General features: G+C 40.2%; 1 protein-coding gene across 1 annotated transcript in view; it reads left to right on the top strand.

Annotated features, from left to right (window-relative positions):
* Positions 1–25,850, top strand: part of CDH20 (cadherin 20) — a 75,465-nt gene that overhangs the window by 42,473 nt on the left and 7,142 nt on the right. Inside the window, exons 3-9 of the mRNA XM_087707581.1 lie at positions 3,546–3,840; positions 5,446–5,565; positions 6,785–6,952; positions 9,521–9,708; positions 14,069–14,322; positions 19,749–19,885; positions 22,481–22,602. Coding sequence (XP_087563707.1) covers positions 3,546–3,840; positions 5,446–5,565; positions 6,785–6,952; positions 9,521–9,708; positions 14,069–14,322; positions 19,749–19,885; positions 22,481–22,602 — 1,284 coding nt within the window. The remainder of the gene's footprint in view (positions 1–3,545; positions 3,841–5,445; positions 5,566–6,784; positions 6,953–9,520; positions 9,709–14,068; positions 14,323–19,748; positions 19,886–22,480; positions 22,603–25,850) is intronic.

Genomic DNA, 25,850 nt, shown 5'->3' with positions numbered 1-25,850 from the left:
TTATCTTGTTGTTTTTTTTTTTTTTTGAATAACGTCCACATTACAACTTCATCATTTCTCCTTAGCTTCACTACGGTATATTCTGTGAAATAAATTCACTGCCACATTGTTATTTTTGTACTTTAGATTTAATCTAGGAAACACTGATTAGGAGTGGGATATTACAATGCAAAGAAGCAATAGATTGGGCATCAAATATGTGCACTGCATACATAGCAGCTTTGTTTCTTTTTAATGACTTATTTCATGTATGTATTTTTATGATTCACTAGATGATTGGAGTGATGGGGAAAAGGACAGTAACACGGAAAATTTTAGTGCTTTTTGCTAGCCCCAGTGCTTAGTTTTTCCTTCACCATCAAGGCCATTGTAGATCAAGAACTATATATTTTTCCAAATCCAAGCTATGGTGTGCTTCCACATTACCCTCTACCTGCCATTTCCTTAAAACAGACTTCAAAGTTTCTTCTATGGTATTTAGATACCTCCGGAGATGTGATAACTCGTAATTAGATAAAAGTATTTCCGAGTCATGTCACATTGCTGAAATATTTCCCTTAAGAAACCTCCCTACCTTCCCATTGTGCTATCCCCTTAGTGTCCAGCAAAGACAATTTAAGCTTTTTCACCTTCCTATATCCATTGCTCCTTGAAGCACGAAGCCTGAAGATGACGAATGAGACTTCGTCGAAACGTCGCCAAGACACCTCCAATTTTAATAACCCGAATAACCAAAGACCTACATACTAACACCCGCGAAAACCTCAGAAAACAAATATGTATATATGTATGTATATGTGTATATTTTATACAGCCGAGCCGAGGTGACGCAGTGGTTAAATGCAGCACTGCAGGCTACTTCAGTTGACTGCAGTTCTGCAGTTCGGCTGTTCAAATCTCACCGGCTCAAGGTTGACTCAGCCTTCCATCCTTCCGAGGTGGGTAAAATGAGCACCCGGATTGTTGTTGGGGGCGATATGCTGACTCTGTAAACCGCTTAGAGAGGGCTGAAAGCCCTATGAAGCGGTATATAAGTCTAACTGCTATTGCTATTGCTATCTCACCGGCTCAGGGTTGACTCAGCCTTCCATCCTTCCGAGGTGGGTGAAATGAGGACCCGGATTGTTGTTGGGGGCGATATGCTGACTCTGTAAACCGCTTAGAGAGGGCTGAAAGCCCTATGAAGCGGTATATAAGTCTAACTGCTATTGCTATTGCTATCTCACCGGCTCAGGGTTGACTCAGCCTTCCATCCTTCCGAGGTGGGTGAAATGAGGACCCGGATTGTTGTTGGGGGCGATATGCTGACTCTGTAAACCGCTTAGAGAGGGCTGAAAGCCCTAGGAAGCGGTATATAAGTCGAACTGCTATTGCTATTGCTATTATAACCCTAGACTTCCAGGGGAAATGGAAGGCTTTGCTCCTTCTCTATGGGATCTCTATTAGTGATAGTTAAGTCATCCATTCACGACGGTAATGGGCAGATTTTGCCTCTTTTACAATATTTTTTCCTAAATGCCGCTGTCCTCGGTAGGAATTAGTCACAGCCATTCATTTCATGTGTTCCCTGTTCTGAGTGTCCCCCATCGCATCTTGTTCCGTAGAATCGTGCCAGGTTTTATTTATAGCTCAGCCCTTCAGTTACATTTCATAGTTATGCTACCGCAAACTTGCCCAGCCTGACAGCTTCAGTGGGCTTTCGGAGAGCAATTGCGATCCTTCATAGCAACTATATTTGCAAAGGATGATGGAAGGTTGCCAGGTGGCATAAGGCTTTGGCTACCATTAAGGCAGTGTTTTTCAACCTTGGCAACTTGAAGATGTCCGGACTTCAACTCCCAGAATTCCCCAGCCAGCGAATGCTGGCTGGGGAATTCTGGGAGTTGAAGTCCGGACATCTTCAAGTTGCCAAGGTTGAAAAACACTGCATTAAGGGACATGACATTTTCAGCATCATAAGAAGGCTCCTACTAGTTCAAAAAAAAAAAACTTGCAGTCTAAAGTTTATATTAAAAACTTCACAGTCTGGAGAGAATATGGCACAAGAGGAATGCAATAACTAAAATCTGTAATGTATATTTTTGATATTGTTAATTTGGTGAGGACGGCCACAGATTATTATTTATCTCACAGCCAAGAAGAGTTGGTAACTTTTTTCCTGCATGAACAGCGGCTGGTTTGGGTGTTTTAGATTTTTGAATGTTTAAATTATTTGCACGTTGCCTGTCAGTTCCATAACAGGACAAATCTATGAAAATGATTCTTTAATTTATTCTCAGTTCTATACTCAAACCCTGAGAGTAACCGTAAGTCTGAATACTTAATCTTTGCTAGGAATGTCCCTTCTTTCTCCCTCCTCTACTACTTCTAACCTATTAACCCAGGGAACCTGAATATGATCTCTAGGCTGGAATACTGCAATGTGCTCTACATGGGGCTGCCCTTGAAGAGCATCCGGCGACTTCAGCTAGTCCAGAATGCAGCCGCGCGAGTGATTGTGGGCGCACCACGGTTCGCCCACATAACACCGATCCTCCGTGAGCTGCGCTGGCTACCTGTTGATCTCCGGGTGCGCTTCAAGGTGCTACTCACCATTCATAAAGCCCTTCATGGTAGTGGATCTGACTATTTGAGAGACCGCCTTCTGCCAATTACCTCCCTGCGTCCCATCAGATCGCACAGGGTAGGCCTCCTCTGAATTCCATCCGCCAGTCAGTGCCGACTGGCGACTACGCAGAGGAGAGCCTTCTCAGTTGCAGCTCCGACGCTATGGAACAATCTCCCCGTGGAGATCCGCACCCTCACCACCGTCCAGGCCTTCCGCACAGCCCTCAAGAACTGGCTAACCCGTCAGGCCTGGGGATAAGACTTTACTCTCGCCCCTCCCGAATGTTGAATGAATGTTGGGTTTTTTATTGCTAATTATTTTTATTCACATTTTCTTTTTGTGTTTTGTCCTGCACTCCCCTCCCCTATTATTGTAAGCCGCCCTGAGTCCCCTCAGGGAAAAGAGCGGCCTATAAATGCTTAATAAAATGAAAAAATGAAAAAATGAATATACATCTTATTTCTGAGTAAATTGAGTTCTCCAGTTGTAAAATATTATTTACAACATGTCAGTTTCCATCATTAAGGATCAGTGGAATGTGGAACACAAAACAGTTTGTCAACTAAAGCAAATGCCACAAAGCTGATTCTGTTGCTGCTGATGACGATAATAATGGAATAATGATAATAATAATTGGAAAAGGCAGCTTTACTTGGAACAGCTCACATTCAGCAAAGATACCTTTAATACCATAAATCAGCAGTAACTGCCTATCACGGGTGCTTCAGAAGGATTTGGTCAATGAATAAAAATGCATATCTAGTCCAAACATCTGGCTAACTGTGCGAACAACCATAATAATAACTCCTGCCAAAATTACAATAATTAAACTTGCTGGTCCTTTTGTATCATATGATCACAAACCTCCTGCAGCAGATTCATTAAGTGACTCCTGGTGAGTATTGTGTACCAATTCTATTCCGTTCCCTTTTTGTAGCTCCATTCTGATATGGACAGAGGAGATGGATCCATCAAATATATCCTTTCGGGAGAAGGAGCAGGAATTGTTTTTACTATTGATGACACCACTGGAGACATCCATGCCATTCAGAGACTAGATCGAGAAGAAAGGTCTCAGTATACTTTACGGGCCCAAGCCTTGGATAGACGAAGTGGCAGACCAATGGAACCAGAATCTGAATTTATCATCAAAATCCAAGATATCAACGATAATGAACCCAAATTCCTAGATGGGCCATATGTTGCTTCAGTTCCTGAAATGTCACCAGTGGGTAAGGAAAACTTAAAGAACATAATATGTGTTAAACCTTGCTGTAAATACACTTGATAAATATTGGCTCTATACCAGTGGTGGGATTCGGCCAGTTCGCACCTATTTGGGAGAACTGGTTGGTAACTTTCTAAGTAGTTCAGAGAACCGGTTGTTGGAAGAAATCTTTTGTTTTTTCCCACTTTACAGGGCTAATCCTGTAAGGAAGGCAGGAAGGAAGGAAACATTCTGGTGCTGTTTCTAGCCTAATCTTTATTGCCCTGCTTACAGAAACTGCCTCTCCGGTTAACCCTTATTACCATTGTAACAACTAAGGCGAAACGCCCATCAACCTGAGTGACCTTGAGTTGGCCATGCCCATATGATCACATGACCCCCGAGCCCCGCCTACCCAGATGGTCATTAGGGCAGAGAACTGTTTGGTACATTATTTGAATCCCACCACTGCTCTATACCACCGCTTTGACAAAAACAACTGGGTTTGTTTGTTCGTCATATATACCAGCTTTTATTTAAGAGCTTGAGACATCACCTATAATATTTCCTGCTCTTAATTCAAACAACTCTTTGAAGTAGTATTGATCCAGTAAGCTTTTGCAAGTCTGTCCGCATCTAGTCCGATTCCTTAGACACAACGCAACCATGCAGAAGAAAGAATAAGAATTTGATGTACAATTTAGACTGTAATTTCAGGCAATTCGGAGCGCAAGCCAGGAAGAAGAATGGTAGTTATAAAGGCTGGCCTTTGTGGAATAAACCTAGTTTTTGTGAATGATCTGCTGAAATTTTTATGCCAAGATGACCGGCTGTTTCAAGAAAAAGATCCTATTGTATAGCATTAAGTTCAAATCATCTCTAGAAATAAGAAATCTATATTCTCATTAGGAAATGAGAATTAGGAAAAGTGGCCTTTTCATTTTCATTGCACTTTGCATTAGTTGAGATAGATTTTTCACCAGCTGACAATACAGGAGCCCTAATGGAGCCATAAGCAACAGTGTTTTGTGACACTGTTTTGCCTCTAGGATTAGAAAGATATACAGATGGTTGTAAAAATATTTCTGAGAGTTCCCTCCAGTTTAATTATAAAATAATGGGTATACTTTAAATATACATTTTAAAGCAAAAGAAATTAAGATCCACATTTAACAGAGCATGCCTTATATATTGAGCCAAGGTGGCGGAATGGTTAGAGTGCAGTACTGCAGCCACTTCAGCTGTCTGTTAGCTGCAGTTCGGCGGTTCAAATCTCACCGGCTCAGGGTTGACTCAGCCTTCCATCCTTCCGAGGTGGGTGAAATGAGGACCCAGACTGTGGGGGCGACATGCTGACTCTGTAAACCGTTTAGAGAGGGCTGAAAGCCCTATGAAGCGGTATATAAGTCTAACTGCTATTGCTATTGCTATTGTTTCACTATATATCTCTTCCTGATGAGTAATAAATTTAAGCCTGTCACTCCCGTTACTGCTAAGAACTCACGTGTGCAACATTCTTAAGAATCAGAAAGAGAATCTTCCTATGAGAAAGGTTGCAATTCATTGGTTTTGTTAGATCTCTGCGTCTTTTCTCCCCAAATCTAACAAGGCTCTGCACTGTTTTCATCAGGCACCTCTGTTATCCAAGTGACAGCAACAGATGCTGATGATCCTACTTACGGGAACAGTGCCAGGGTAGTCTACAGTGTTCTCCAAGGACAGCCATATTTCTCTGTGGACTCCAGAACAGGTAATTTCATCCAAAATCATTCCCAAATGTGACATCCGCCCTTAGCTGTCCTGGTGTGTTCAGCTTGGGCTTCATCATCAAAAGCGAAATGGTCACTAACCATGTGCCCTCTTGTACTTCACTCACGCACCAAGCTCTAAAGTATTGGGCGCACCAATACAAAATAATTGTTCACCAGTTTCCGGGGGGGGGGGAGCATTGGCATCTCTCTAAGCAGTGTAGGAGCATCATATTAAAGTTTTGAAGCATTTTTATGTAACAGCCTGAACATCCAGTCAACATTTCTCAAATGAATCCAACAACAATGTATTGACTTTCTAATGGCATCAAATACGCAGGCGGTTCAGATGAGAAATACAATGTTTATTTAAAAAGAAATGGCATTACAATTAATTAAATAAGTATTTGTCTTAAATTATTATGTCAAAATGCAAATGTGTGTTGCATAAGATAAGAAAAAAAAAGTATGAAATGTTTCAAATAGTAATTGCCACTTGATGCTAACTGAAAAGCCTGCTTGCAATGTTTCTTTTACATTTCTTGTTGAAAATTAAATTCTTCTTCAAAAATAAACAGGATCTCCTTCTATAATCAAAGAAAATTCACTGCCTGCTGAGAGAACCCTTCATGCCAATTGCTTTGAGTAATCAAAAATTACAAAATTAGTCCCCAGTTGATAAAAGATAAATTTATTTCTTGGAAATCTTTGAAATATTTATTTGAAAAGGCAATACAGGTAGTCCTCAAATTATAACAGTTTGGTTAATGACCAATCAAAGTCACAATGGCACTGGAAAAAATGATTTAGCAGTTTTTCACAGTTACGACCAATTCATCATCCCCATGGAATCATGATCAAAATTTACACTCTTGCCAACTGGTTCATATTTATGACCATTGCTGTGTCCCAAGGTTAGGTGAGCACCTTTTGCGACCTTCACCCAATAAAAGTCAATGAGGAGGCCAGATTCCCTTAACAACCGGGTTGCTGACTTATCAACGGCAGTGATTCACACAACGACCATAGCAAGAAAGGTCATAAAATGGGGCAAAACACACTTAACAAATTTCTCACTTAATAACAGAAATTTGGAACTCAATTGGTCATAAGTCGATAACCGCTGTATTTTCAAATCAAGGCTAATTCCTGTTAATTTGGCATATGATTATTTAATAAATTGGGTTTTTTTCCCTATGTTATTCTCCGTGGTTTCCCTAGGATTAATTAGGACGGCACTAATGAATATGGACAGAGAAGCAAAAGAATATTATGAAGTTATTATCCAAGCCAAAGACATGGGAGGACAGCTGGGAGGATTAGCCGGGACAACTACGGTCAATATTTCTCTCTCTGATGTTAATGATAATCCACCCAGATTTCCACAGAGTAAGTACTCTGCATGGTTAGTATTTTGTTAGTACTCCAGCTTCTCAACGTAGCTCTCAATTTGATGGCAGGCTTCGGCTGACATACTATTATTTGCTTGCTAGCCAGTAAGCATTGGCTATAATCTGAAAATCTTTGAGATGTTATATAAAGAAGAAATAGTGATTTTATTTATTTTGCATAATGACGCCTGTTTTATATTTATTTTGCATTTATCAACATGCGAGGCACATCGAAAGTAACAGCAAGATAAATCCCTGCGCTGAGAAGCTTACAATGTAAAGCGAAAAGCGAGAAAGAAAGAGACATAGAAAGATAATGATCCTGAAAATGAAAACATGTTATGAAACATATTTATTCTTGTAAAATAAATCTGAAAAGCGTCCAGAATCTGAGGTGCTGAAAGGGTTTAGCCACAGCTTGAAACGACACGGGAGCCTCTTGCTCTTCAAAATATTTACTTCCCAAATATCTAGGCGAAATATCTTGATCTGGCATTATGTGAATAGCAATAGCAATAGCAGTAGACTTATATACCGCTTCATAGGGCTTTCAGGCCTCTCTAAGCGGTTTTACAGAGAGTCAGCATATCGCCCCCAACAATCTGGGTCCTCATTTTACCCACCTCGGAAGGATGGAAGGCTGAGTCAACCCTGAGCCGGTGAGATTTGAACCGCTGAACTGCTGATCTAGCAGTAGCCTGCAGTGCTGCATTTAACCACTGCGCCACCTTGGCTCTGAAATGGTGCATATTTCTCTAGAAAAAGGAGGTGGGGGTGAAACAGAAGGAATGTGGGGAAAATAGAAGGAACTGTACACACCCTGGGTGATGCAAAAGAGAAATGATGATAGATATGAGAACAAGGAGTTAGAAAGAGAGGGAAAGGAATACAATGAAGGAAGTCCGTTTGGGAGCAGAGCAACTTCCCATAGCCTTAGCCATAGCACTTAGACTTATATACGGTTCACCGACAAATGCGCGCATGACAAAACCGCGCCGACAAAACCGCGGCGAGAAAAGAGCAACGTCAAAATCACGCCCACAACAGCGCGCCGACAACAGCGCGCCGACAAAAGCGCCCCTTCAACAAACAACGCAAAAACAATGTAATAATCCTAACCCTAACCCTAACCCTTACCTTAACCCTATTTGCGCTGTTGTCGGCGCGCTGTTGTGGGCGTGATTTTGATGTCGCTCTTTTCTCGCCGCGGTTTTTTCGGCACGGTTTTGTCGTGCGCGCATTTATCGGGAAGAAAAACCAACTCCACCAATCACTTCCATGGTGACAAGACTGGTGACAGTCCCAAGACAGAGCTATGCCAAATGTCTGATGCTGGGCCAAGTAAATCTTACACAGGCGCATCTCTAAGACAGGAAATGAAAATATTTCTATAAGGGCAGCTTTGATTGTGGGCCTAAGCTCTAAATAAGGCGGGCATCTTGGTTGCTGCAACAGGTATCCTTTGAAGTTTTCCACCAGCCCAGCCTAGGCTAATCCTGCCATTGTGGCAAGGAAGGGGGAACAGCATCAAAGCCCAGCACAGCCACAGGGTTCCCAGGACCTAGTCCTACCCAATTCTCATAGTTGTCTAAGAAAAGGGAGGGGATCTAGAGGCAGAAATGACAGGACTGTCACTGTAGGCTTTAAAGAAATTCTGAAAGAAAATAGCAACCAATTACTTCCATACTGTGGTCAAAAAAAGCCATACAGATGTTTCTCTCCGTGGCACGACAAAACCGCGGTCCATTAAAGCGCGCCCGATTAAAGTGCGTACCTGACGTCATCAGCAGCGCGACAAATACGACCGCGGAGAAAAAAGGGCGCTTTAAAAAGCGCTTTTAAAGCAAGCCGATTCATGTAAAGGTAAGGGTTAGGGTTAGGGTTAGGGTTAGGGTTAGGGTTAGGGTTAGGGTTAGGGTTAGGGTTAGGGTTAGGGTTAGGGTTAGGGTTAGGGTTAGGGTTAGGGTTAGGGTTAGGGTTAGGGTTAGGGTTAAGGTAAGGGTTAGGGTTAGGGTTAGGGTTAGGTTTAGGGTTAGGTTTAGGGTTAGGTTTAGGGTTAGGTTTAGGGTTAGGTTTAGGGTTAGGTTTAGGGTTAGGTTAAGGGTTAGGTTTAGGGTTAGGTTTAGGGTTAGGTTTGGGGGGGTTAGGTTTAGGTTTACGCTTTAATTTTAACTTTACTGCTCACAGCGTGCTGTTTTCGTCGCGCTGTGATGACGTCAGGTACGCGCTTTCATCGAGCACGCTTTAGTCTACCGCGGTTTTGTGGTGGAACCGTTTCTCTCTTGTATTCAAGGCAGTCAAGTTCTATTTGCAGGAGACAGACCTGTGTGCATGAATGATTACACAATTGCAAAAAACAAACAAACCAACAACTCATTTATTTACCACTGTTCCTTCCTGCTATTGTAGCCCCATGGCTTATGATAATAAATTTATCTAATTTTTAATCACATAATTTATTTAAATTCTCCCACTGAAATCTTTAGGAGTTTTAACTTTCCTTGGATCGTTTTCCAATTTATTTGTTCTTGGCAATCATTATCTTTTTCCCTATTTATTTCTCCAGAACATTATCAGATGAGCGTACTGGAATCTGCTCCAGTCAGTTCCACCGTGGGTCGTGTTCTTGCGAAAGACTTGGATGAAGGTATTAATGCAGAGATGAAATACAGTTTTGTGGACGGGGATGGACTGGACGTCTTTGATATTACCACCGATCTTAATTACCAAGCTGGCATCATCACTGTGAGAAAGGTAATCAGTTTTGTTTCTCAAAAGTGTGCAAACAGTTTTGAACGCAGCACTCTCTGAACATACCTGGCAAATCTCTTCTGGCCAGCTTTTTGATTTACTGAAGAACTGAAACACAAACACACCATTGCAAGAGATAACTCTTTTTCCATCTTTCAGATTAAATGCTGATAAAGTGAAGGATTCTGCATGCAGGCTATTAATTTGCCAAGGGACAAACAAATTGCTTTTTTTTTTTTGCAGTAAACTTAAGGAAGGATCTGTCCATTCCCATTTTATTTTCTCCACAGTCTAAGTGAAGGGTTAGATTGAAAGGTAGAGGCCTATCCATGGCATTCTAGGCCAAACTTTGCTAGCTCTTGTCCAGAAAGGACATGATTAGCATCAGAAGGAATGGTTAGCATAATCAGGTCTTCCCTTCTGATATGATTGTGACCAGAGTTTGCAAAATTTCGGCAGGGTTAACAGCTAGCAGTGGGACATTGATGAAAGAAATAATCCAGACTGGGAAGAACTGGTACTCTTTTCACTTCTCAAATTCTTGGTTATATGGTGGTGCACTGCGTTCCATGTATATGTATACAATTTACATATAGTAGCTGCCACAGAGATGTGAATGCATGCTTACAATTTTCTATTAAACTTGGATCTGACGTTGCTTAGCGCATGAATATGAAAATATGGGTAGAGAACAAAAATAAACTTCTTCCAAATTAGAGGTTGTTTCTAAACCAGCAACTTCTGGAACTAGCAGGCATTTTCCTTTGCTCAAGATCTGTGCCAATTAAAAGGATTCCATTTTGCTAATATTCAGCAAAGTATCCATTATGTAAAAGTAAAGAGCACATAACCGCTGCATTCTTGGAAATTAAGCAACCAGCTGGAGGCCTCATAATGTTGTATAAGATCTTTGCAACCTCCATTTCCAGATCCACTTTTACGAAGATTCTCTGGTCATTCCTAGAACTTGTTTTGCTGTTGTCACGAAGATTCATTTCAATTATCCTTTTACTGTTATACATAAAAAGTATAACGTTACATATCAGTGCAATACAATTATCGGTGTCATTTTCTTCTGAGGTAGAATATGCACAGCAAAAAAGCATGAAAGCTCAGCATGGAATAGAAATTGATGTGCAAAAACGGAGAGCCTAGCATGTTGCTTTTCATTTTATTCCATTTCTCTGGAATAAAGACCTCTCTTTAAGAATTCAGCAAAGATAATAAAAGGCTTATAAACTAACCAAACATAATATATTTGAAACTCATTAGTTCCACTGGAATGCTTAAGCATGTGCATAACTCCATTAACATCAATGGGATTAATAGTATACAAGCACAGATGATTATAGCCATTAAAATGTAAAAATGTGCAGCCTATACATTATACACTTCTGGTATACTCCTAATGTGATTGCTTCTACTAATCCTTTTTTAAAAATAATATCTTTATTCCATTTCAAAGTCAAACATTAAAATAAAAACTAATATAAATGGGAAAAGGAATAGCAAAACGAATTAAAAGTGACGAAAAACCCACTACAAACATATTTGCAACAAAGATGACCTCCAACTTTCTTTAAATCTGGAGATAAATTTAACCTAATAATATCAATATCTTAGAATATTAGTAATCCACTTTCTAAAACATCAACAGTCAGAAAATATTCTTTTCTTAATTTTACTAAATTGTAAAATTTTTAAATGAAGATACTATTATTGTCAAATAAATTATTGGACAATAAATTGTCAAATGTGTGAATAATCATATATTTTAAAAAGCTACAATATTTGTCTAACCAATCAAATCAAATCTAATTCTGAAATCCTACAGTCAAAAATTGATTTTTCTCCTTGACTTGTAAGAAATCTAAGTCTCCAAGTCATAAAAAAAATGTACCATATTTTTGGAGTATAAGACGCACCGGTGTATAAGACACACCAAGATTTCGAACGGTAAGTAAGAAAAAAAGTTTTTCTCCTTCCTGGCCTCCAGAAGAACTCTGCAGTCTACAGCAGGGCTGGAAAAAGGCAAAAATACCTTTGTTTTTGCAAAAAAACAACCTGTTTTTCACTCATTTTTTGCAAAAAAACAGGTGTATTTTTGCCTTTCCTCAGCCCTACTGAAGCAGGCAGAGTGCTTCTGGGGGCTGGGGGATGGAAAAAATGCCTCAACTTTTGCGATACCTGACCCGTTTTTCAGCCCTTTTTCACAAAAATGGGATGTGGGGATGGGGCTTCAGGAGGCCAAAAATGGCTGTATTCGGTGTATAAGATGCACCAAATTTTCCACACTCTTTTAGGAAGGGGGAAGGACATTTTATACTCCGAAAGATATGGTAGTCAAATCATTGTCTCTAAGCAAAACAGTTTCATCATCTTGGTTACTCCATTAATTTCAAAATCTATTCTTCCATTGTGGGTATATCTTTCTACCTTCAGCATACAGCAACCTTTCTACTAATGTCATATATAAAAACAAAACCCCGTGTTTTCTTTCCAACTGCTTATCTGCCATCCCTAAAAGAAAATCTTCAGGTTTCAATTTTACATCTATTTTCAATTTTTTCTGAATCCACATAAATATTTGATTCCAAATTTTCTTAGCTTTCCTACATGTCCACTAAAGAAGATAAAACATTATTTTCTAATTTCTAGTCTTGGTAGAATATTTATTTTATTGCGTTTAACCAGTGTGGTTCATCAGAACTATACCTGGCTTTTGAGCAGGAATTTACGAAAACTCATGCCGCTATTTTTTCATTAACAGAATGGAAAGAACTAGAGATTCCAAAACATTTAAATGACAGAATGAAACAGATCTCTCAAATACCATCAACTTAGGATCAATTTAGACCAGGGGTGTCAAACTCATATCCAGCCCACGGGGTGCTTAAATCTGGCCCACGAGACCGGCCTGGAAATACCAAGGGACTGGCCCACAATCCCTCTGCAGCCAAAATAGAGCCGAGGTGGCGCAGTGGCTAGGGTGCAGTACTGCAGGCCACTTCAGCTGACTGTTATCTGCAGTTCAGCGGTTCTAAACTCACCGGCTCAAGGTTGACTCAGCCTTCCATCCTTCCGAGGTGGGTAAAATGAGGACCCGGATTGTTGTTGGGGGCGATATGCTGACTCTGTAAACCGCTTAGAGAGGGCTGAAAGCCCTATGATTTGTGATTTTTTTTTTGTGATTTTATTGAGATTTGTAGGCCGCCCTTTTCCCTAAGGGGACTCAGGGCGGCTCACACAAAATCGGGGAAGGGGAGATACAGACAATAACAAAGACACATATAATAAAACAGTAACCAACATGCATTCATCATTCGGGAGGGGCAATTATCTTCATCCCCAGGCCTGACGGGCTAGCCAGTTCTTCAAGGCTGCGCGGAAGGCCTGGACGGTGGTGAGGGTACGAATCTCCACGGGGAGTTCGTTCCAAAGGGTCGGGGCGACTACTGAGAAGGCCCTCCTCCTTGTAGTTGCCAGCCGACACTGGCTGGCCGATGGAATACGGAGGAGGCCCAATCTGTGTGATCTTATTGGTCGCAGGGAGGTAATTGGCAGAAGGCGGTCTCTCAAGTATCCAGATCCGCTATGAAGCGGTATATAAGTCTAACTGCTATTGCTATTGCTAAAATGCTGCAGGAGGCCATTCAGGCTGAAAAGGGCCATCTGGGCACTCACGGGGCTGCCAATTACCTCCCAAAGACCCATTAGATCTCACAGGGTCGGCCTCCTCCAGGTTCCGTCTACCAGCCAATGCCATCTGGCTACGACCCGGGGGAGGGCCTTCTCTGTGGCGGCTCCGGCCCTTTGGAACGAGCTCCCCGCAGAGATTCGGACTCTCACCTCTCTCCAGGCCTTCCGAAAAGCCATTAAAACCTGGCTGTGTCGGCAGGCCTGGGGTCGATGAGTTCCCTTCCCCTCTCGAATCGTGTGGCTGTTGGTTGTTTTTAAATACCCTGTACTTTGTAGTTTTTGTGTTTTCCCCTTCCCCTCCTTGGGTTTGTGCGCCGCCCTGAGTCCCGTCGGGAATAGGGCGGCATATAAATAAAATGAAACTCAAACTCAAACTCCGCACACCCTGTTTTGGCCAGCAGGGTGCTGCAGGAAGCATCTGTCCTGTCTTCTCCCGGTTCCCTGCCCCGCTGCCACATTCAGAGGAGAACTACAATGGTGATCCGGCCCTCGAAGAATTCCAGTTTGACATCTCTGGCTTAGACAGTTCCACAGTATAGATTGAAATAGAAATTCAATTGGAGTGATTTATTTTTTTTACGATATTGATAAGTAGGAAAAGGTTCATTTCCGTTGCAGAGATTGCCTTACGATTTGTCTTTTATTTCTTCCTCTCTTTTTCCAGCCACTGAGCTTTGAGACCAAGAAAACTTACACTTTAAAAGTTGAAGGTGCCAATCCACACCTTGAAATGCGTTTCTTGAATCTAGGTCCATTCCGGGACACGACAACTGTGCATATCAGTGTGGAAGATGTTGATGAACCCCCAGTTTTTGAGCCTAGTTTTTATTTTGTGGAAGTGCCTGAAGACGTGGACATTGGGACCACCATACAAATGATAAATGCCAAGGACCCTGATGTGATCAACAATTCAATCAGGTTTTATTTTATTTTTTTCCTTAATCATTCTAATTATATGGACTTCTTGGATTCACAGTTCGCTTGACTAATAGGCGTTGGAATACAATATCGAATTGTATATTCTTCTATTGCTTGAGGCCAGTTTATTCAGCAAAATTATCATCATATTATTTGTTCAAATCCGAATCAACATTTATTCAGACCTGTGTCTTTCCAATACAGGAAAGCTAATCTACCACCATTGTAGTATAGATGTCATGGAACCTGTAGGCCTCTATGGAATATCAAAGAGTTTTTATATGATGAAAACGTAGTTTGTGCAATCAGTATTCTAGCTGATTGCATAATTTGTGCAATCTATCTCTTGTCATGTCTTTGCAAGGCAAACATAGTATATGGCTCACCATGTAATCCCAAAGGATATACAAAGGATGTGCAAATCCCTAGAAAAGGGAAGAGTGAGCAATTAGGGGAAAAAATCTTATTTCAATGTTAACAAATGGTTTTTAGGAAATGGGTAATCAATCTTTTCTGAAAAAGGCAACATTTTTATAAATCAAAAAAACAAAATGATATTTTCTTCTTTGGCAGATATATTATGTCATTTTACCATAATATTTTGTAGCTGATTATGTTAAAGTGTTATATGGTATTTATTAACAAACTAGGGATTATATATAAATTTAATAGAGGAAACTTCTGTATACAATTTGATGCATGCAATCCGGTATCCATCCATAACCAGATCTTTGTTACGTGGATATCAATAGTAAAGTTGAACATGCAGTTGTCTACATGTCAACAAGGAAAGAGATTTATCCAGGGGGGGAATCATATATTTTATAAGGCACGTTTGTATGTGTGTGTTAAGGAAATAAATTCCAGATCTGGAATATATTACTATAAAATCTCCAGCAGATTCGGATGTTTCACTCCTCTTTCTTTTTTATATACTGTAATTAAAATATCAACTTTTAGAACGAAAAAGGAGTATGTTACGATTGTAGGAATTGTAGGGACTGCATTTGCAAGAGAAGATTAAAAACTGATCTTGAAGGATATTTACATGAGTAGATTTACATGAAAAAAGATGATTTGTTAATCCAGTCCCAAACCATTTAAGACAGTAAAAACAATGAACCACATATTAAAGACAAACTGGCAATGAAAGTAGAAAATAGATGTTACGTGGTCCCAGTAGATGGGATTCTACCTTTTATCAACTCAGTTCTCTATGTGTGCTTGTACAATTAAGTCTCAATTAATGTGACTAATGAATCTCACAAAATGGTCACATTATTTGAATCCTGACTAATCAAAGCAATATTTTTGTGGAAAATGGGGTAATTGGTTCTAGCTCAGTGGAAATAAATTAAAATTTGTAAACATACATTTTATATATTTATTAATAAAATCCTACATACCAGTAAAAATAGGCTAAATCTGTATCCAAAGAGTACCAGCTGATTCCTACATTCTGCTACAGTTCTTCAAATTCGCTTCCTCTTTTTTCAATCTTGCTTTTCTCCATTTTGCACAATGATTTGCATCTCAACTCTACCTGTGCTAGCCTTACACTAACTGAATTTTGCCTCTTATTAAATATGACCTGTTATCAACTTATAAATCACACTAAAGCGTATTTTGCACTATTTGAACTCACACTATTCACAACCTAGCTTTCTCTAAAAATTATTCTGAAAGATAAGGTACACACTACAGATTTAGCACAAGATAGACTTGGGCCTAAATACTGAAACACTCCATAATCAGACCTGTGAGGTGAACAATGTTTCCTTCCTACGATTTATTGGAAAGTACTCCGCCAGAGATGAAGTGTAGGAGAAAGATTCTGTTAATGTAACTTTACAATAAGGTTGGAGCTATACTTCATGTCTGGAATATCTTGCAAGACTCTCAACAATCTTGCAAGGCTGAAAGTACACTTGCCAATAAACTAGGAAGGGTTCTTTCTGAGATGCTTCCTATTGTCTTGTTCCTTCTGTGGACTCAAATGCCACTTGTCTCACCATTGCTTAATTTGCTGCTCTTCCTTTTGTCTTCCAAGGTCATTCTCACATACTATTATACAAAGTCTGCTTGCAGATAGCAGTAGCAGTAGCAGTTAGACTTATATACCGCTTCATAGGGCTTTCAGCCCTCTCTAAGCGGTTTTTACAGAGTCAGCATATCGCCCCCAACAATAATCCGGGTCCTCATTTCACCCACCTCAGAAGGATGGAAGGCCGAGTCAACCTTGAGCCGGTGAGATTAGAACCGCCGAACTGTAGATAACAGTCAGCTGAAGTGGCCTGCAGTACTGCACTCTAACCACTGCGCCACCTCGGCTCTAGATATAGATAAGAACATAGATATCCTATGTTCTGATCTATTTAGCAGTCTGAATCTACTTTAAATGCTGATAGGTAAAAATATTGAGCTCCGGATAAACTGAAATAAATGGCAGCAGCCTTAGAGGCAACACCATGGCATTTTATATTGCTTCCTATATTCAAAGTAAATTATGTACTTTGCAAAGTAATACCAACTTAAATTCTGTAAAAGCAATGGGGTTAAGATGCTCATTCAGAACCATTTTTCACTGAGGTAACATTCCTTAAAGAATCGGGATGGGGGGGGGGATGATGCCACACACAAAATGTTACTAATCCCCAAAAAAAGTGTTTAGAAGACAAAGTGAGAAAGAAGTTTCTTGGATGAATAGTTTCCTGAAATTACTTTGTCCCCAACAGTGACAAGCTTTTCTTGATGACAGTCAGCTAAGCAGAGAATTAATTTGGAATTGTAAAGATCTTGGATACAGTCCAGCCAAAGTTAAAACTTGTTTAATTTCATTGGCACCAAATGGAATAAATATAAGAAATGTGTGGCTCAATTGTGCTCTTATATTTCAAACAGTAAACTAATATTCTAGTCAAAAAATTGTGCTTATTTCATATTTAGCAATAGCAATAGCAGCTTCATAGGGCTTTCAGCCCTCTCTAAGCGGTTTACAGAGTCAGCATATCGCCCCCAACAACAATCCGGGTCCTCATTTCACCCACCTCGGAAGGATGGAAGGCTGAGTCAATCCTGAGCCGGTGAGATTTGAACCGCCGAACTGCAGAACTGCAGTCAGCTGAAGTAGCCTGCAGTGCTGTATTTAACCACTGCGCCACTTCGGCTCTTAGGCAAGCAGATTTCATCCTACAACTCTGCAATCCATTGAAATTCCAAGAAATAACACTTAAAATCAAACATTCACAAATATATATGGATTATTTTTAAAGGAGTTGCATTTTGCTGAAAATAAAATATGAATGCTACTGCATTCTGTTTTCAGTTATTTTAAAAATCTTTTACTATTGAAATGGTAAAAGCTATACTTTTCCTGTTAAAAAAGGACATGATACATTTAAAGAATTTCGTCTAATTACCTTTCCCCGTTCTAAAGATGATCATTTATTTTGAATATTCACTTATATGAATGTTCAGGAGTAAATTCAATTTTATTGAATGGGGTTTATTGGGGATGATTTATCCTCTAATATAGCTTTTTTAAATTTATGTTAATTTATTTTATTTATAGCTCATATTTATATTTATATAAGCTCTCTTTATTATTTTGATAAATAACCCTCATCTAATATCCCGTGTCCCTGAAAATAAGACCTCCCCGGATAATAAGCCCAATCAGGATTTTGAGCGCATGCGCTAAAATAAGCCCTCCCAAAAAAATAAGCCCTCCCTGAAAATATTGCAACATAGCAGCAGCCATGAGGTGACCATGCTCGCTACCTCACACCTCAAAAATAATAAGACCTCCCCGAAAATAAGGCCAAGTGCTTATTTCAGGGGTCAAAATAAAATAAGACCCTGTCTTATTTTGAGCCGAGGTGGCGCAGTGGTTAGAGTGCAGTACTGCAGCCACTTCAGCTGACTGTTAGCTGCAATTCGGCGGTTCTAATCTCACCGGCTCACGGTTGACTCAGCCTTCCATCCTTCCGAGGTGGGTGAAATGAGGACCCGGATTGTTGTTGGGGGCAATATGCTGACTCTCTGTAAACCGCTTAGAGAGGGCTGAAAGCCCTATGAAGCGGTATATAAGTCTAACTATTGTTATTGCTATTGCTATTATTTTGGGGGAAACATGGTTACTGAACTAATACCTAATACTCCTCCTCCCTCTTCCTATTTTTTCTATAACAACAACCCTATGAGGTGACTTAGGCCTGACTAACTCAAAGTCTCCCAGCTGGGTTTCATGCCTAAGGAAGAACTAGCATTCACAGTCTCCTGCTTTCTAGCATGGTGCCTTAACCAGGACATCAAAATGGATTTAGAAGCTGATGGCAGATGGTTTCCCTTGGGATTGAAATGGCATAATATGGAATTTCTTGCATCTGGGAGTTTAAAAAAATTCCGATTCCTTGATTCTGTAATTACTATGCATTCAGAACTTTTCAGGATTATGCAACAGCTATTTTATGCGTCTTGATTCTGAAATATGCTCAGAGGAGTTTTGTTATGGAATGGACTTTCATGTTTTACATTTTTTATGAAAACTTAAACTTTTGAGTACGCTGTAGAATTTGTTTTTGGTATGAGCAGATGCCCTGATGGCTATTTGTGCATAACTCTTATGATTTTTAAACTGCAAGACTCTTAATTGAGACTATGTCATACTAAAACTATCGGTGCTTAATTTGTAGAAACATTGTGGGATTGTATTGCATGAATAAGGTTTCACTTTTACTGCCCTGAGTAAATTCATGAATATTTAGAAGCAAGTCCCACTGTGATTGGTGTGGTTATTTCATTAGCATGTTTGCATACTGTACTAAATAATGTGTTGTTTTTTTCGCCCTAGACACAGTATGAATATAAACTGCTTTTCATCTCTCCAAAGGTCAATTACCAAACAAAGAAAGATATCTAATTCTTCCTAATGTTACCAACCGCTAATTCTGCTCATCTTAATTGTTTTCCATTGTCCTAAATTCTTTAAAAGAGAGCGTTGCCTCTTATTCTTTCTCCAAGAGAGTCTAAGAAATATTCAATAATTGTATATTTCTTAATTTAATATGGATGTTAATTTTTTAGCCTTTTTAAAATTTAATATCTAGAATTAAACACTCTTCCTTGTACTCATGCAACCAGCAAAGCCCGCATAAGTCTTTCTTTGCTAAAGGAGATGAGAAAGTGGGATCGAAAGTGAACTAGCATAGCATTATTTCTTCTCCTCCTACTGCACAAATCAATGTTAAAAGATTTTTTAGAGATTAGGTGATTGAGCCAGTAAACTACACATATAAATCAGCATCCGAACTGAATAAGTGTTAAGTCCACAGAGCTAAAAAAAAAAATAGTGACGAAACTAAATTACACCTCAATTTGTAATGGTTCTAACTACAACATTTTTTTAAATATGTGAACTTCCGCAGATACTCCATCGATCGAAGCAGTGATCCTGGACGCTTCTTCTATGTGGACATTATAACAGGTGCTCTGATGACTGCAAGACCTCTGGATCGGGAAGACATTTCATGGCACAATATCAGTGTGCTAGGTGTGGAAATGAGTAAGGCAATCAAATTATTATTTGTTTAAATTTATTGGCCGCCCAACTCCAAATGACTCTGTGTCTGCATTTGTCTGTGTGTGTGTGTTTCTGTACAACAAGGATATATCACTGTATATCAGTGACGTGCGGTGAGGATTATGGTTGGTAAGGCAAGACCGCGGTAGCGGCGAGAACATCCCCACCACTGCCGCGCTCCCCCGCCTCGCCCCCCCACCTCCTCCTCTTTTCTTTAACTCCTGCCAACCTTCCTACTTCCCCTCGCCTTTGGAAAAAGTGCAGATCTGAATGATTGAGAACCTCTCCGTAAACATAATGGTAAAAGGTTGGAAAAACCAAAGAAACTTTACTTGCATGCTGGAGAGTTGAACTTGCTCGGAGCATGAACTTTTCCAACACAGGCGCGTTTTACAAGCAAGGCTCCTGCTGCTAGATTGCTCAAGTGCAAGGCATGATTCGCTGCTTCCAGATCAGGAGGCGGGAGAATCAGTGCCTCCTTTGCATATGATTTTTTTTGCTTTTTAACCCTTTCTTAACTTTTAAAAGGCGAAAAATTCCTTATGCAAAGGAGGCCCCAAGTTCTCTGGCCTGCTCCTATAGTTAACACTGAGAGCAGACACCAAGCCACTGTGACTTGAAATCTGGTAGCAACTATCCTGGCTTTAATTATTTTTAAAAAATTCTTTAAAATTCTTTCCTTTCCCTCAGGAGACTGGTGAGGCCCCCGCCTCCCCTGCCTCTAGTGACTGCACGTCCCTGCTGTATATCATTGGAGGCTTTCCAATTGTACAGACTCTCCTGCTCAAGTAGGGGGTTAGACTAGATCAGGGGTGTCAAACTCAAGGCCCAGGGGCCAGATCCGGCCCGCGGGGTGCTTAGACCTGGGCCGTGGGGCCGCCCTGGAAACAGCAAAGGGACGGTTCAAAGCCACATGCAGCTGTTTTCTCTGGCACAGGGTTGCAAGAGGCCATCGCAGCCAAAAACAGGGTTCGGAAGCCTGTTTTTGCTGGCAGAACACTCAGGCTACTACAGACACCCCCGACATGAGTGAGGTTGAGCTGGCTACACCCACACCCACACTGCTCCCCCCAAATCAAACACAACCCTGATGTAGCCCTCAATGAAATCGAGTTTGACACCCCTGGACTAGATGACTTCCAAAGTCCTTCCAACTCTATGTTTTATGTTCCAAGGTTATACAATTCTTTTAACTTTCTGGAGTGAAATCAAATATTTTACGCTCATAGTAGAAAAAAGAAAACAAAACAAAGAAAAGTAGAATCCATTCTCTTTTGCATTTCTAATTTCTAATGAAGGCTCCAATGTTCGCTAAAACATAACACCAACAAGTCTGAACAGCACCATATTTGAGCCATGTCTCTGTGATACAGCTTTGGTTTTCTTCACAGCTTTTCAATAACACAGTCATCCTTAGCTGTTCCAGTATTAAAGTAGCAGTGCTTCAATTTTGTTTCCCTCCCTAATTCCAAGGGCAATGTCAAGATATAGGAAATCTGTTAGGCTTTGTCACACATTATCCTAGAGAAAAGTCACTCGCAATGATACAACTGGGAAAGTAGCAATGCGGGCAGAAGAGGGATCAGCAAAGGAGACATCGCATATTATACTGAGCAGGAACGCATAGTATTTCCATTCAGCAGTGATGGAAGCCAAGCTTCAGATTTCTATCTGCCAACTCCTGTTCTCTCTCCTCTGGACTGCAGCCACTTCAGCTGACTGTTATCTGCAGTTCGGCTGTTCAAATCTCACCGGCTCAGGGTTGACTCAGCCTTCCATCCTTCTGAGGTGGGTAAAATGAGGACCTGGATTGTTGTTGGGGGCAATATGCTGACTCTGTAAACTGCTTAGAGAGGGCTGAAAGCCCTGTGAAGCGGTATATAAGTCCAACTGCTATTGCTACTGCTAGTTTCCACCCATTGCTTCTGGTCCTGCCCTCAGGTGCTTTGGAGAATAGTTTGACTCCTTCTTCTTTGAGATATTGGAAGACTGCTATCATGTCTCCCCTGGTCCTTCTTTTCATCAAACTAGACATACCCAGTTCCTGCAACCGTTCTTCATATGTTTTAGTCTCCAGTCCCCTAATCATCTTTGTTGCTCTTCTCTGCACTCTCTTCTGCACAAGTCAAAAGTCTTAATACAGTAAAATACTATCTACTAAAGGGTTGATCTCAGCCTAGAGGAGATCAACCCTGACTGCTCTTTAGAAAGCCAGATTCTGAAGATGAAACTCAAATACTTTGGCCACCTAATGAGAAGGAAGGACTCACTGGAGAAGAGCCTAATGCTGGGAAAGTTTGAGGCCAAAAAAAGAAGGGGACAACAGAGAATGAGGTGGCTGGATGGAGTCACTGAAGTAGTAGGCATGAGATTAAATGGACTCCAGAGGATGGTAGAGGACAGGAAGGCCTGGGGGAACATCGTCCATGGGGTCGCGATGGGTCAGACATGACTTTGCAACTAATGACAACAACAAATCTGGGCAGTGCATTCTCCAGAGAACTTTTATGCAATTCAGGATTGATTTATGCTCAGGCAGAACACCTCTGATATTAAGTCACTCTTCTCTCCTTTCAGACAATCCTTCGCAGGTTGGAAGTGTTTCAGTAACAATAAGAGTCCTGGATATAAATGACAACGTGCCCGAATTCCCCAGGTTCTACGAGGCATTTGTCTGTGAAAATGCAAAAGTTGGACAGGTGAGAAGCTGAAACAGTATTTTATATTTAGAACTGGTACTATTATCTACTACCTTTATCCCTAACCTAACATTGTCTCGATATGAACTGCACTCTCTGAAACGTCTGAAGTAGATTTCAAAGGGTACAGTAGCTTATAAGTGCAAGGAATGAGAATATTGCTAAGTCTACATGCATGTCCGTTCCCATTACAATTTCAGTAGAGTATATAATACTATGTAATTTAGTATTTAATTTAACTATCTAATTTAAATATTAAATTAAATCCACTGCAATATTTAAAAGAGCAGCAAAGCAGCAGTAAAATTAATTTCTTACTATATCCTCCAAAATGAAACAGAAATGTTAAAATATATATTTCATAGCTAGAATATACAAAAAGGAGGAAGAATCTGAATAAAACACACACACGATAGATATGTAAAAGTAACTCTTGCCTTTAAATAGATTTACATTTTGTTCAAAAGAAAACATATTGATTCGGTCTTTCCATGTTTAGGAGTTTGGATCCTTGCTAGCCACCTGCCCTCTAACCCAGGGGTGTTAAACTCAAGGCCCACTGGCCAAATCCGGCCCTTGGGTGCTTAAATCTGGCCCGCAGGGCACCCTGGAAACAAGGAGCGGCCCTTCTGAGTTCCATTTTCAGCTGGAACAGCCTCCTTGCAGCCTTCTGCCCGTGAAAATGGAACTTGAGCCCCCACAGGCACCCTACATGAGGGATGTCGAGCTGGCCACACCCACCCAGGCCACACCCACCCAGGCCACACCCACCCAGGCCACACCCACCCCATCCCCTCAAGGTCAAGACAACTCTGATGCGGCCCTCAGTGAAATCAAGTTTGACACCTCTGCTGTAACCCAACGTTAATTTTGTAGTCCTAGTTCTCCTGGGTTTTTGTCTTTTGGCTATTTCAGGAGACGGGGGAGTTGGTGGGATGTAACTGGTCTTTTTTCTTGTTTGTAGTACTTTTTATCATGAACCATCCAGAGTTATTTGCTATCAGGTGGTATGTAGATTAATAAAATATATGAATAAACAAGTCTAAGGTTTTTCACATACACATGTGACAAATCAATGCAGAAGTAATATGCATTGTTAACATTATAATTACATATAAATATTCTTTCCCATAAATTCATGGGATTTTTTTAGCTGTCTGTCTGTTCATATCAATTTGATAATGCCAGCAAGATTATTGTATGCACAAAGATGAAATGGAGGAATGAACTGTAAATGAACTAGTAAAAATAGCAATACTGACATTTTAATCATGCGGAAAGTACTTTTTTAAAACACTGGCACCTTTTTGTGGATTATTACTAAAAGAACAAAAAATGAAATGATTTGTGGATTTAATGATTGAAACCTATGAGAAATAAATAAAGGTTTAAAAGAATTTGTGGAAGACTTAAGAGGGGGAAGAGATGCTTGCTAACATCTATGGAGAAGTTGCTTTTTTTCTTTTCTTGCAATTCTTTCTTCTTTTTTCCTTGTTTTGATCTTTTTTGTCTTTACCTTTAGATTTGCTTTGCATTTTACCTAACATTAATATAAACATATACATCAAAATATAAAAATATGTATTTATATAAATTTAAAATCTTCAAATCTTTTTTTTAAATGATTGTAGGTCTAATTGGAAGTTTTGTGAGAAGTATGGCAAGCTAAATTGATTAGAGAAAAGATAATATTGACATTTACGGTGGTTTTAAAAAAGAGTGCATTGTTGCTGTAATACATTCGTGTGTATTCTGTGCATGTAATCAAAATTTACCTGAAAGGATGTTGGATTTTACTTGAAATTACTTGGGATTTAGAATAAACTTTTTGAAATCAATGTATCCCAAATAATTAATATCCCATTTTTTAATGTCTTCTCTAAGCATAATTAAATTGCCTTCAACCTATCAGACTGTGGATTATTAGTCAAGAATCGGTTTTCATTGGGCCTAATCTTACCTTCACTAACTAGAAGCTTCTTCCCGAGGTATAGAGACAGAGAGAGGCGAACATATTTAAAAGACTCGTATGACCCATCTTATTTGTTACAAGTTCAAGAGGCTCACAAAACAGTAATAAAAACCCAAAGAGTGAATCACCATTTGGACCTAATCAATGTCCATGGAAGCCTTGATCAACCAACCACAAGGTGTCACAGCAGGAAGCCTTGATCAACCAACCACAAGGTGTCACAGCAGCAAAAACCTGGTCCATTTCCTCAGATTCAACAGTTCACACTCTCCCCGCATGTTTCGCTCACTCACAAACTAGGGGAGACATGATAGCAGTCTTCCAATATCTTAGAGGCTGCCCCAAAGAAGAGGGAGTCAAACTATTCTCCAAAGCCCCTGAGGGTAGGACAAGAACCAACGGGTGGAAACTAATCATGGAGAGAAGCAACCTAGAACTAAGGAGAAATTTCCTGACAGTTGGAACAATTAATCAGTGGAACAACTTGCCTCCAGAAGTTGTGAATGCTCCAACACTGATTGTTTTTAAGAAGATGTTGGATAAACATTTGTCTGAAGTGGTGTAGGGTTTCCTGCCTGAGCAGGCAGTTGATCTAGAAGACCTCCAAGGTCCCTTCCAACTCTCTTATTCTATTCTATTCTATTCTATTCTATTCTATTCTATTCTATTCTATTCTATTCTATTCTATTCTATTCTAGTATTGCTTCATGTTTTGGAGCTCCTCAGTAAACCAAGGTGCTCTATGAGGTCTGCAACCAGAGAGAATCCATCCATGAATTCCAATTCATGCTTCTTCCAAGCTGCAAAGTGTCCACTGAACCACATGCCAGAAGTTGAGAGAGAAAAACCCAGTTGTCTTCAAAAAGGGTGGGAGGGGAGGTGCCAATTGAATAGGATATCTATAGCAGTGGTCTCCAACCTTGGCAACTTTAAGACCTGTGGACTTCAACTCCCAGAGTTCCTCAGCCAGCCTAGCTGGCTGAGGAACTCTGGGAGTTGAAGTCCACAAGTCTTAAAGTTGCCAAGGTTGGAGACCACTGATCTATAGTATATAAAATGATAGGGCAGTGTTTCTCAACCTTGGTCACCTGAAGATGCGTTGGACTTCAACTTCCAGAATTCCCCAGCCAGCTCTGCTGGCTGGGGAATTCTAGGAGTTGAAGTCCACGCATCTTCAGGTGACCAAGCTTGAGAAACACTGTGATAGGGTGACAATATAATTACATTGGTGTAATGTAACATAGTGTAGAAAAGTGTAATATAGAAATATTCTTTC

This window comes from Thamnophis sirtalis, unplaced genomic scaffold, assembly GCF_051295495.1.
Source record: "Thamnophis sirtalis isolate CommonGarterSnake01/CBP01778 unplaced genomic scaffold, rThaSir2_p1.2 scaffold_2, whole genome shotgun sequence".
In the NCBI taxonomy this organism is placed as follows: Eukaryota; Metazoa; Chordata; class Lepidosauria; order Squamata; family Natricidae; genus Thamnophis; species Thamnophis sirtalis.
Note: the sequence above shows the minus strand (reverse complement) of the source record. Positions and strands in the feature narration are given on the sequence as shown.